This window comes from Sinocyclocheilus rhinocerous, unplaced genomic scaffold, assembly GCF_001515625.1.
Source record: "Sinocyclocheilus rhinocerous isolate Xijiao unplaced genomic scaffold, SAMN03320098_v1.1 scaffold2684, whole genome shotgun sequence".
In the NCBI taxonomy this organism is placed as follows: Eukaryota; Metazoa; Chordata; class Actinopteri; order Cypriniformes; family Cyprinidae; genus Sinocyclocheilus; species Sinocyclocheilus rhinocerous.
The window spans coordinates 28808-42986 of NW_015666202.1; the positions used below are offsets into that span (position 1 = coordinate 28808).

The 14179-nt window shown below is 35.2% G+C and overlaps 1 protein-coding gene across 1 annotated transcript in view; it reads right to left on the reverse strand.

The window, feature by feature from the left end:
• Positions 1-12788, reverse strand: part of LOC107732161 (SEC14-like protein 1) — a 36915-nt gene extending 24127 nt beyond the window's left edge. Inside the window, exons 1-2 of the mRNA XM_016543431.1 lie at positions 12573-12788; positions 9161-9238 (exon numbers count right to left, since the gene is read on the reverse strand). Coding sequence (XP_016398917.1) covers positions 9161-9223 — 63 coding nt within the window. The 5' untranslated portion in view covers positions 9224-9238; positions 12573-12788. The remainder of the gene's footprint in view (positions 1-9160; positions 9239-12572) is intronic.
• Between the last annotated feature and the right edge of the window lie 1391 nt (positions 12789-14179).

Sequence of the window (14179 nt, forward strand, 5' to 3'; positions counted from 1 at the left end):
TGTACAGGATTGTTGTAGTTCATGCATCTTTTCTGCAAAGATATTTAACAAGTGATTTGTTTAACATTTACATCATGTTAACAACTTCATGTGTGCTGCACTTGGAATAGAATTTTCTTCAACTAGAGGGTTAATAAACAAAGTTATTTGAATCATGTTGTAGTTACATTTTTAAGATGACTAGTTAAAAATCATTAAAAAAATAGAGAATCGGTCAAACGTTCTGAAAAAAATCGAGCTTTTATTTTTTTGCCAAATCGCCCAGCCCGAGTTTCAAGTATGTATTTTGTGTGGACACATAATCGTTGTCATACAAATCTGAAAGCAAGTAGTTGCGGCAAGCAAGCCACCCATTTAAAGCAGATGCAGAAAAACGTTCGCAATAGAACCCAACTGTAAGTGCATTAACATTATTAGTCTTAAATGATACTTCACCCCAAAATGAAAATTTTACATTTAGTCATTTAGCAGACGCTTTTATCCAAAGCGACTTACAAATGAGGACAATGGAAGCAATTGAAATCAACAAAAGAGCAATGATATACAAGTGCTATAACAAGTCTCAGTTAGCTTAACGCAGTACACACAGCAAGGTTTTTTTTAAATAATATAATAAATTAAAAGAAAACAGATAGAATAGAAAAAGAATAGAGCAAGCTAGTGTTAGAGATCTTTTTGCTTTTGTTAATTGTATAATACATAATATAATATAATACATAATATAATGTAAAACATATGACACAATCGTTGTCATACAAATCGTTTTAAAACGTTCAAACGTTTAAAAATAAAACGTTCGCAATGTGTGTAACAATGAAAATACATACATAAGTGTTCCTGTGGCTCAGTGGTAGAGCATTGCGTTAGCAGCACAAAAGGTCGTGGGTTCAATTCCCAGGGAACACACATACTGGTAAACAATGTATAGCCTGAATGCACTGTAAGTCGCTTTGGATAAAAGTGTCTGCTAAATGCATAAATTATTATTAATTATTATAATAAATGAGTAGAAAACATATAGAATACAAAAAGATTAGAAAGCAAGTGTTAGTATTTTTTTGTTTATTTAATTTTTTTTTAAAGAAAACAAGCAGCAAATTAATAGAGTGCAAGTCTAAAAGGGACAAGAGTTTTTTTTTAAAGAATAGAATTAGAATAGAAAGTGCTAGAGTTAGAGGGTCAAATAAAGATGGAAGAGATGTGTTTTTAGCCGATTCTTGAAGATGGCCAAGGACTCAGCTGCTCTGATTGAGTTGGGCAGGTCATTCCACCAGGAGGGAACATTTAATTTAAAAGTCCGTAAATGTGATTTTGTGCTTCTTTGGGATGGCACAATAAAGCAACGTTCATTTGCAGAACGCAAGCTTCCAGAGGGCACATAAGTCTGAAGTAATTAAGTTTTCGTTCAAATCAAAGCATAAATACACGTAGAAAACGTATCCTTGTGTCATTATTTTTGTCGTTATTTTGGTTTTCTTCACGTACAAAAAGTATTCTCGTCGCCTCATAACGTTACGGTTGAACCACTGATGGCAGATTCTGGACCTTGACAGTGGAATTTACTTGGCAGTCAATCGGACAGTAACAAGCCTCCCGGTTTTCATCCAAAATATCTTAAATTGTATTCCGAAGACGAACAAAGCTTTTACGGGTTTGGAACAACATGACAGCGCATCCGTGCAGCGCGGCTGACACAGACTAGTGTATGCTGCTTGCGTTCAGCGGATATTCTCCAAAATGGCGCTACGGTGATGCGGAGAGACACAGAGGAGACGAATTGTTGAATAAAGTCGTTATTTTTGTTTTCTTCGAGTACAAAAAGTATTCTCGTCGCTTCATAACGTTACGGTTGAACCACTGATGGCAGATGGACTATTCTGACGATGTCTTTCATACTTTTCTGGACCTTGACAGTATAATTTACTTGGCAGTCAATGGGACAGTCACAAGCCTCCCAGTTTTCATCCAAAATATCTTAAATTGTGTTCCGAAGACGAACTGTAATTTACTTGGCAGTCAATCGGACAGTCACAAGTCTCCCGTTTTTCATCCAAAATATCTTAAATTGTGTTCCAAAGACGAACGAAGCTTTTAGGGGTTTGGAACGACAGGGGTAAGTGATTAATGACAACATTTTCATTTTGGGGTGGAGTATCCCTTTAACTCTTAAATAACGCCCCACATTTTCCCAACGTTTTTCCCACATTTTCCCGAGAAGTCTCCAGTGTAAAGGTATAACGGAAGTACAGATACACTGTGGAAGTTAGCTGACGTCACTGTGAAAAGGGTCTATTGGTAGACTGCATGTATGGACATATCTGGACATAAAAAATGCAATCACAAACTATATATATTGCCGGTAAAACTAAGATACCATTCTAATTAGGGCTGCACAATTAATCAAATTTCTAATCGCGATTACAATTACGGATGTCACAATTATGTAATCGTTCAAAGCGGAAATTAATCATTCAAAGTCCACTTATGTTATTCTGTGTGCTTAAGATCTGTTTTTTTTTCTTTCTACAAGTTATCTTAAGGGTTTTTCCATTGTTTTAATTTTAGTTTTAATATGACTATAATACAATGCATATTTTACCTTTTTTTATTTAAAGAAGAAACCAATCCAATCAATAGATGCCTTTTGAGGCTTAATACTAAAGAAATGCAAAAGTTTTCAGCTTGTTTATTTTCATCTAAAAATATGGCATGTGGTTGCTTCAAACAATGATATAATATCATTCAATGTAAATTGCGATAATCGTAATTAATAAATCGCAATTACAATTTCAAGGGAATAATCGACAATTATGATTTTTGTCATAATCGTGCAGCCCTAATTCTAATATGACTAGAATTTAGACTTAAAATAAATAAAAGTACTACTCTGCAGTTGGAGTGTTGTTATATAAACTACAGCAGTGCTTGTGCATTAAATCATTAAACGCTGCTAAACTGCTCACTGCATCATATAATTAACAACTCGAACCATCAATGTATGAATCAAACTCACTTAGACAGCCAACAGTTTCTTTTCTACGCATCATTTTTTTAATATCCATGTATGTGGTTACAGTAAAATCATATAAACCGTAAAATCGCTCAGGAAATCTGTCCCGTCTTGCCTGCACTCAAGACAGTGACGTGTGAGCACCACTAACAGATTCTTCACTCCTATTGATTGTCGCTCGCGAAATTCGCTGTTCATTTGCATAATGTTAAACAAGTCTTAATTTTGGTCGCTTGACATGCCCACATTCTGTCGCCAATGGTCACTGTCGCTCGTGTCGCCGGAAGTAGCCAGCTCTCCATTGAAAATGAATTGGAGCATGTCGCTTTGTCTCTGTGTGTCACTGGCAGTGTGAACGGGGCTTTAATGCTCATCAGATCGTGTAAATCAGTGGAAAATTAATAGAAATGATGATTCTGTGTAAAGAAATATCAAGTAAACTTGTATAAAAATAACAGTATTTTTCCCAAAATATGAACTAAAAGCTGTAATGGACGCTGTTCAGTGACACTTGCATGTGACTGCCTGCCTGAGTTTTGTCGAAAACCAGAGGCGGCCGCCTCACAATTCTCTATGCAGGAAAAATTATGTGATTCTATAGTAAACTATGCGAGTGGCGCTCTGTGGTGTGGCAGGATTTAAAACAGCATCCTGGATCGCCACGGACAGACTTTAACTTAATGTTGTTAAACTGAATGTACAAAGCAAACTGTTAGCTGAAATATCATAAAATAAAAGAACAACACTGAAATAAGAGTGTGCATATCTGTCAATCAAATGAGCATGAAAGTTTCGGTACTACAGCAACAGAGTTTTCTTTCAGAATCATCCTGGGTCCAATTCGATTAATATTAAAATAAAGTTATGCGTGATTAAGACATCCAGCGCTCTAATGCTGCAGTAATGTTGTTGGTTCACAAAAACAAAATTGTGTAGCCTAATATATTGAAATATGCACTTCAACGTAGGGCTGGACAATAATTCAATATCAATATGTATCGCGATATAATTTTTTTCAATAACGGTGATATGATTTTAAAACACATTTCCGATATTACGATATACATTACCAGTGTTTCCCATACATTGATTTATTTGTGGCGTTTGACTTCGTTGAATAAACATGAGCACTGCACGTTAGGGTCAACATCAAAAAATCTTCCATTTGTTTCTTAGTGCTTTTGCCTGCTCTTCACTGTATTTGGTGTAATGAAATGTGTTTATGCGGTTTAAGGTTAAAAAAACACATTATTTTCCACATACTGTACATTATTGTTTCTCCTCTATGCCCCGCCTTTCTGAAACGCGTCCCAAACCTGTAGTCATCTTACATTTTATATAGTTGACTGTTGACAAATATGATGCAGGGCAACAACTTCATTAATGCAATTATGCCCTAAAATTCAAGATATTGGTGCATGTGCCTGTATGTGTTTTTTGTCTCATATTTATATCACACGAGTGCTGATTTTGTCTCGAATATCACGAGTTTAAATGTGATTTTACACAACAGTTCAGTAAATAAGAAGTTGATATTGTGTTATATTTTAAACACAATATTATGTTTTTGCTCAATTTTGCAGAGAACATATTACCTTTAAAGCCACTGCAGAATTGTTGCGTGTCTCCGAGCAACACAGCAGTGTTTCTGAATGAATCCGCGTTTTGATCAAATCGTGTGAACCAATGATTCAAAGACCCATTCAAAAAGAGAGCCATTTACTTCATTCCTGAATGAATTAGCCGTTGGAATTAATGAATGACTCAAAGACATTTACCGCCACCTGCTAGCAGATTTAATTTCTTATATCATTTCATTAAAAAATAATAATAATAAAAATAAAAACATTAAAGGGATAATTCACCCAAAAAAATTTAATTCTGATATTGTTTACTCGGTCTCATGTCGTTTCAAACCTTTCTTTTGTGGAACATAAAAGAAAGTATTTTGAAGACTAGTAAAATGTATCTATCACTATATCCTCTGTAATTATAACTTGTAGCAAAGCGGAAGAGATGACCGTAACGATTGTACAGATTGTAAGCAATTGTAAGTCGCTTTGGATAAAAGCGTCTGCTAAATGTCTAAATGTAAATGATCGGATATACATGTGCTCCACACTGCCAGGCAGGCAGATACAGCAATCTGTCATGCCATATTAGAGTGCCAAAACGCCATTTATTGTTAGGATTTCGTGCTAAAATTAACAGAATACAAAAGCTGAGAATTTGTTTCTTATCAGAAGTAACAAAGCACAAACCTTATTGCCATGGGCGACATTAGGGCGACATTATGATCAGGACATATCAACCAGTAATTTCATTTCATTTCCAGTAACGGACGGTAGAAAGTTCAGCAAAATCTCAGAATCGATGCAGAATCATTACTCGATTCACGATGCATCGATTTATTGTCCCAGCCGTAACATTTAGATACTTGCAGATTAATTTATTCAACTTTTGATAAGAAAGAATTGCCTAATAAAGCTAAAAAACAAACTTAGCTCTCTGCTCTTTCTAGCTGTTTTTCAGACAACAAATTTTTACCAACATGCTCATTGCTGACATCAGAACAGTTAAGCAGGCGAAGAAACTCTGCACTATGCTGCTCTGACACATTTGCTACTAGGGGTGTTACTAGGGATGCTCCGATCGATCGGCCGGAGATCGGTATCGGCCGATAATCGGTACTCACTACACTTGGCCGATCTCATGAACCGATCGCAATTTGATGACGTCAACGCGTGACGACGTATATGATGCGTCGGGACGTAAATGATGTGGCGCCGCAGTCATGTCATCGCCGGTGTGGAAATGCTATGATGTTTCGAGAAACAATGAAAAATTCGCTATTTGTCGTGTATGTTTTGCATGATGATATGATGAATGGTTCACTTTTAACAGCAGATTCAGTGACGTTAGAGCTGATCTGCGCCTCACTGCACACGTCTGCGGCGCGTTATGGCTCCACGGGAACCGGAGCTGATGGCGGCCGCTCTAACGCTTGTGTTTATACCGGCCAGCCGCGGCACGTTTCTGAAGCGGCTCTTCGCGCTGCTTGGCTAAAAATAGTCTTTTGTGAGTTGTCACAGCGTGGAGGACGGAACAAAACCCCGTCAGAGCCGTAAGGGATAACGGTAACATAACACGCTGATCGTGGGCTGCTTTTAAATGAACATTTATTTATAAAACAAAATATCTTCTTCGACCATATTAGCCTACACAATAGCATTAACACAGGCTTTACTCCTTTCAAACTTTATCTGGAATGTCACCGTTTCCATCACTGCAACTTCTCGATCAGGCAAACGAACACACACACACACAAAATCATCTGCCTCATTAAAAAAAATGCTTGAGGAATGCAGTCAGGAAGCATTTTAAACAAGAAATAAAACCAATAATTAATCATTTCCTTTAAGTTCACTGTTGGTTGTTTTATTTGTTAAAATAAGTAAACCAACAAAAGGATTCATCTTTTTTTTATGTCGTCATTTATGTTTTAATGTTAAGTGTGATAACATGCTCTTGATTTGTATTAGATTTTTTTTTCTTTTAAATATCTTAAGTTATTTAAAATATTTTATTTTTTTATTTTTATATTTTTATTACTCCAGATTTTTTTATCATAATATTTATATTTAAGTGTATTGTATTAATAACATTTTATTTTGTCATTAATTATTTTGTATTTTTATCATTTTGTATTGTCTTAAGTTGTCCAAGTTGTTAAAAATGTTATTTTTCTTAATAAAAGCTGTATATTGAATTTGATTGGATGGATTGCCATTTTGTTGTCTATTAGATGTATATATGTAGTCGTTTAATAGCGGTCTAATTGATGACTAGTCTATTCTTGGGCTATGATTAGACGTCTATTAGATTTTCACTGACAGCCCAAAATTAGCCTCGTTTTAGCCTAGACGTCTAGGCTATATTTAGACGTCTAATAGACGTCTTTTAAACGCAAAATTGCTTGCTGGGTAGTGTGCTGTGCTCGTGGATAACTGTGATCGAACTACTCCGTTTTGTACTTTCAGTAGTTTAAATGTTTCTATTTCTTTTTTCCTATTCAGTATTAAACCTTATGTGTTACATCAGACTTCTCCATGTTGGAGTTTAAATGCTTCTATTTATTTTGTCCTCTCTCTAACATTGGACAATGTTAAATTAACCCTAATGAGTTGCACCAAACTACTAAAATTTGTTATTTTAGGAGTTTAAATGTTTTTTTTATTATTAATGTTTATTTTGTCCTCCACAGTTTACTATTGAATAATGTTTAAATAAACCTTGTGGGTTGCATCAGACTGCTCCATTTTGTTTGTATTTATTTTTGTCTCATTAAGTATCCTGATATACATAATGTTATGCATAAACCCCATTTTAAAGGCATATTAAAATGTTCATTGTATAAGGAATAATTTTTGTGATTATTTATATAACATTATTAGACAGTTTCAATGGCAACAACATAAACAAACGTTACTGCGCATGCGCGCTTTTATGGCCCTAACTTAACTTCCGGTAGACTTCCAAATAGAATCAATAACAACAGTCCTCTAGAGTAGATTATTTTTGAAAAGCAAAATATGTTTGCAGCGTAAATCAGACAGACTATATGATGATATTATATGTATAGATGATATATATATATGCGAGCGCCACAAATAAATAAATGTATGGGAAACACATCCCACAGCACAACCACCTGAGCCCAACTTCAGTCTACTCATCACCTTAACTTAACTGCGTTTGTAGCCTGGCGCCATAGCCAGACTGATAAACAAACACAGACCGGAAGCTAACTTCAGGCCAGGCGCGTGCGCCCGATGAAACCGTCTATATAAAGCTTGAAGCATCAGAATCGGCATCGGTATCGGCCGATCACCATGACAAGAAATCGGTACTCAGTATCGGCTGCAAAAATCCCTAATCGGAGCATCCCTAGGTGTTACGGTACACAAACGTGAAGGTTTGGTATGTACCTCTGTTTTGACATCACGTTTCGTTACAGCAGGGACAAAAAAACTAAATATAAATTGCTTTTTTTTTTTATTAAACAATGGTTTACTCAACAAATTGCACTTTTTAAAATAAATTCAATTATAATTAAAATTTTCTTAAGGAAAAAAATCTACCTCAGCTTCTGCTCTAAACTATAGGGAGCCATTTTACATTACTATAAGGTTACAATTAACAACAGAGCCCAAACTTAAATTTAATTACTATTTATTTTTAACTATAATAATCAACACTCAAATCAAAAAATTGTATGCAAACGTTTTTAAATTCCAAATGGAAGTGATCACCCCTATCCCTTTGGAGTGGGGAGTTTGGAGTGAGCAGGGCACGTGCGTGCCATTATGTAGTTGTTTGGAATGCACTTGGCAAAGCCAGCTACATAATTTTCTCATTATCTTCAGCTGGCATGTTCCCGTGACAACGCAGCATGGTGTCCATCAGCAGATGTCGCTGTTTTACTGTCATAAATGTCTTTTTATTGTTGTTAGCATAACTGTTGCAAATAAACATACATTTTATATTTTAAAAAGTTTTTAAAATATGCTATATAATATATAAAAACTTTTTAAAATATAAAATGTATATTTTTTTATGCCGGTGACCATCAGCAAATCTGCTGACGGACACCGTGCTGCGTTGTCACGGGAACATGCCAGCTGAAGATAATGAGGAAATTACATCGCTCCCTTCCATTTGGAATTTGCCCCGTGAACCGTTCGGTACCGATACTCGTATCAGCACATCCCTAGTAACTAGTTACTAAAAGTGGAAAACTATGAAAGTGGGGAATTAGCAAACCATATGAAAGGCTGTTGAAAGGCAGAGTGTAATGGAAACTGGCCCATGAGGCCCTGCTGTTGCATACTGCAAATGAGAACTACCCACAGGTCTCAACATGCCTACAGGGTGACAAACTGTACTGTACTGTTACATATTACATACATTGAAAAATGTGCACTTACTAAACATATGAATGTTATTAATCTTTAAACCTGCAAATGGACTACTGCAAGCCCCTGTATAGTAAACTTTGTAAAACAGAACACAAACTCCTTCCACATTCATGTGTATAGACTGCCACAACAGAATATGCTATTGAGTGTTAAGACTGTGGTTCAAACTTACTGCCATGACCAGTTCAAAAGGATGTTTGTACACCCTCACTGGGGACTGATACTTCTGCACCATTGTAGAGCCGAGAACCTAAAAAGAAAAAATCGAGGAAAGCAATCAAACATTCCATCTTATGCAATAAACCCAGCAGATTTGGCCTGATTTCTCAGAATTAGTAATATTACATAGCACATGTAAGAATGCAAGAATCATAATCTTTAATATGTAATGAACAAATTGTCTCGCGACATGTTGGAAGGAAAGGAATTTCAGAAATGTCCAGTTCAGGCAATTTTATTTTGATAATGCCTGATTACATAAACAGATGTCTGAATAAGAAAATACTTTAAAAAATAAAAAAAAATCTTTAGGGGGGCACTGTTTCCCTGTGTATGAATAGATTTATGTTGTAGACACAGAGCAATGCAAACTATCCTCTATCTTGCCTATCATTTAATTTGCAACTAAATGCTTTTAAAGTTTGATAACTTTATGTCTGTCTCAGTAACAAGTTAAATGTTATAACAGCAATCCTACCTGCCAAATACCAACACATACAGACTTGTGATTTGTTATTTCTATGGCATTTACTATGTAGATATCTTGTTGGGCATGTAAGAATAAATAGTTCCCTAAATCAAGATTCATTCTTACAACTGATATTGAAAGAAAAAAAAACAAGACACCCAATTATGAACTAAAACAGCTATATTACTGCCAATAATATCATATACCATCCAAATACTGTGGTCTAGAACAATAACTACTGCTATCACTAATAAATAAATAAATAATAATAAAAAAAACATTTGTGTGAGTTATACTGACATTAAACTGGATGAAACTAACATTATATATATTAGCATGTTTTGGGTGTGATCTGTGTAAAACAAAATGATAGTGACATAAAATAATCATAATTCAACATGCGCGGTCTAAACCCAGAAACAACTTGTCATTACGGCGGTAAAGTTAGTTTGACGTTTGACATTCATTAGACATTCGGTTTCATACCAATTAAAATCTTTGCGCCTGTTATGTTTTGAGCCCAAACTAACTCAGATAGACATAAATATATGCCCTTTAACGTTGCACAAGGTTTAATTTCTAGAAAAAAAAAATATATAAATTAACCATATAAATTAAACAATTTAACTACATGACATTATACTATAAAACCAATAGTGCCCAGAAAAGCATTATATAAATGTAAGGAATTATTATTATTATACTAAAATGTTCAGAAAAACATCCCTGTTATTGCACAAGGCTCCGTTTTTGGAATTAGCATTTTATGTGTTTTATAATACTTTTACAACTTTTAATGTATGCAATAATATAAATCCATTAAACACCATTTGATCTAAAGGTGTCAAACCAACTGTAAACATCTCTAAATATTATTCCCTATAATGCACAAGGCTTGTTTTTTTCTGATTATGCCTTTATTGTTTTTATATACGATACTGAATCCATATTTTTGATATGTTTAATATACTATACCTACTTAAATTCATTCAACTCTGGCACCATTTGAGAAAGGTATCAGACAAACTGTAAAATATTCAGAATATTATTCCCTATAATGCACAAGGCTTGTTTTAAATGGGTTCAGTACTTTATAAAAAAAAATCAGATTAATAATCTGAAAAACAGCCTTGTGCATTATAGCGAATAATATTCTGAGAATTGTACAGTTGGTTTGATACCTTTATCTCAAATGGTGTCAGAGTTTAATGAATTTAAGTAGGTACAGTATATTAAAAATATCAAAAATATGGTTTCAGTACCGTATATAAAATAATAAAGGCATAATCTGAAAAAAAACAAGCCTTGTGCATTATAGGGAATAATATTCTGAATATTTTACAGTTGGTTTGATACCTTTATCTCAAACGGTGTCAGGGTTTAATTAAAGTAGGTACAGTATGTTAAACATATCAAAAATATGGATTCAGTATCGTATATAAAAACAATAAAGGCATAATCAGAAAAAAAAACAAAAACAAGCCTTGTGCATTATAGGGAATAATATTTAGAGATTTTAACAGTCGGTTTGATACCTTTAGATCAGGGCTGTCCAAACTCGGTCCTGGAGGGCCGGTGTCCTGAAGAGTTTAGCTCTAACCCTAATTAAACACACCTGAACCAGCTCTTACTAGGCATAGAAACTTCCAGTCAGGTGTGTTGAGGCAAGTTGGAGCTAAACTCGCTAAACTCGAACCAGCTCTTACTAGGCATAGAAACTTCCAGTCAGGTGTGTTGAGGCAAGTTGGAGCTAAACTCTGCAGGACACCGGCCCTCCAGGACCGAGTTTGGACAGCCCTGTTTTAGATCAAATGGTGTTGTCGTTTAATGGATTTATATCACTGCACACATTAAAAGTTGTAAAATTATTATAAACACATAAAATGCTAATTCCAAAAACGGAGCCTTGTGCAATAACAGTGATATTTTTTTCTGAACATTTTAGTATTGGTTTTATAGTATAATGTCATGTAGTTAAATTGTTTAATTAATTTATATGGTTAATTTATATATTTTTCTAGAAATTAAACCTTGTGCAACGTAAAGGGCATATATTTATGTCTGAGTTAGTTTGGGCTCAAAACATAACAGGCGCAAAGAGTTTAATTGGTATGAAACCTAATGTCTAATGAATGTCAAACGCATAGACTGTGGTCAACGTCAAACTAACTTTACTGCCGTCTTGTAATTATAACATCCGGGCCCGGCATAGAACTGTCTCTCTAAATAAACGTAATGTCTGCTTATTTCTCCACATTTAAATGTTTTATATTATGAATAACATGCCTCAGCTCTGTAGCTAACGCAATTAGCCGGTTAGCACACCCAGTAGCATCTCTTAACGTCCCGTAATGTCTGCTTATTTCTCCACATTTAAATGTTTTATATTATGAATAACATGCCTCAGCTCTGTAGCTAACGCAATTAGCCGGTTAGCACACCCAGTAGCATCTCTTAACGTCCCGTAATGTCTGCTTATTTCTCCACATTTAAATGTTTTATATTATGAATAACATGCCTCAGCTCTGTACGTTAGCTAACGCAATTAGCCGGTTAGCACACCCAATACCAACTCTTAACGTCGCTCACTTTAAACTCAAACACAAAACTCCTTTTTCTTTTAATCCTTAAACGTGTGTTCTTTAATACCGCTATAGTTTAACATATCGTTATTAACACAAGGCACATATATTCATAAATGGTTATTATTAGTGACGGCTAACGTGCTAACTGTTTTAGTAAACAGAATTAGCGAGTTTAGCTGTGATCTGCCGGCTGAAAATAATTAATTAATCATTTTTACATTGTTCAACCAATATCTAATTTCAGGCACATTCTTTAGCAGTGATTGAAGGTTTTTGTGTGTGTGTGTACTTTGTAAATGTACGTTACTTACTGAAACAAAGTACAAGGAACTGAAAACAGATAATTCGTAGCAGAAAATAAAGCAGTCTTTATGAATTTGAAAGATGTTCTGTAGGTTCTAGATGTTAGGATTGGTGGGTTCTGAAATATCCATGACTGAAATGATCTCTCTGAATCAAAGCCGAGCAGTGCTTCCACTCCCAAGAGGTCCTCGCTGCAGCCTGTAGCACGATGAAGTAGCTGGATCAGATCCAATACGTATTGGATGTTTGACTAGCATGCGCAGTATTGAATTTTAATGCGCATGTGCAAAGTGGGGCTGTCATTGAAGCTAGTATTTAATGTCAATTAAACGGGAGTGTTGTATCAGACGATAGTATGAAAAGCAACTAATAAAACATTTCTTTGACCTGCCTGAGGTGTTACTAGAGAGGTAAAGTCTTAATATAAATTTAATGTATTTTAATTATTTTATTATTATTGAAAATGTTTGTAATAGCTATATTAGAATAATATAAAATCTAAATAAACAAAATGGATCGGCATTAATCTAATATCCCCAATTAAATTTAAATAAACATGACGGATACAATCAAAAAGACATATAGGCTAACTCGTATAATAATTAGCTAGTGCAACATCTGCATATCAATCATGTTACAGTGCTTGTTGTATCCTTATAATAATGGATACAGCACTGTGCATCCTGGCGATAACATATGAAATGCAGGCTATTCAAAAATAAATAAATAAATAAAACTTTGAATTTGGACATTAGTGTTTACATTGTAATGTAATGTAGGTAATCGTGTAGATAAAGTAGGTCAAAAACGATAAAAGCGTTTGCAAAATGATAAAATGTAAATAAAAATCTGAATTTATTCGAGACCTACTACAGCGCATGCACGTAAAATATCCACTACGTAGTGGATATAGTACAGCTACGTCATCGTGCTGCGGGCTGCAGCGAGGACAGACTCCTCCGATTTGACAAAGTCCGGACTCGCGGATCCACTGCTGAATGTGCCCCATCATACACTCAGGGCCGTTTTAACCATTGGGCTAGGCGGGGCCGAAGCCCCGGGGCCCGAGCAAGGAGGGGGCCCGTGATTGGCTGTGGAGTAGATTGACTGGAGCGCCACCACGCCCCTCACTTATTAGCGCCGTTATTTAGTTGAGCTTTCCCGTAAATTCCATGCATTACCAGATTGAAACGTAAAGTCTGAATTTGGTTTACCAATCAAATGCATTTATTCTATATTTGACTTTTGAACGATATGCGCACGTCTGACTGGCTCTGGCTGCAGTGAAGAGAAAAATACTGCTCCTCCTCGTCTCAGTATTTTTCCTAACAGTCTAGTTTGCTGTAGTTGTCATCACCACCATGGGACTGACCGATAAAGAAACACCACAGACCAGTATTGAAGTGCACAGGAAATAAGCAGCAGTCATGTTTAAAGCAGTTTAAATTAATATTGAGTACTGATTGATGCTCACTTGGATTTTTTTCCCCATCGTGGGGAATTAACTTAATACTCTGTCATTTATAGTCGTATGGTAAAATGTATATTTTTAATTGTGTAACGTTACGTTCAAAATAACTACAAAATGTCATGCCTTTGAAAAAATAAAGAGAAC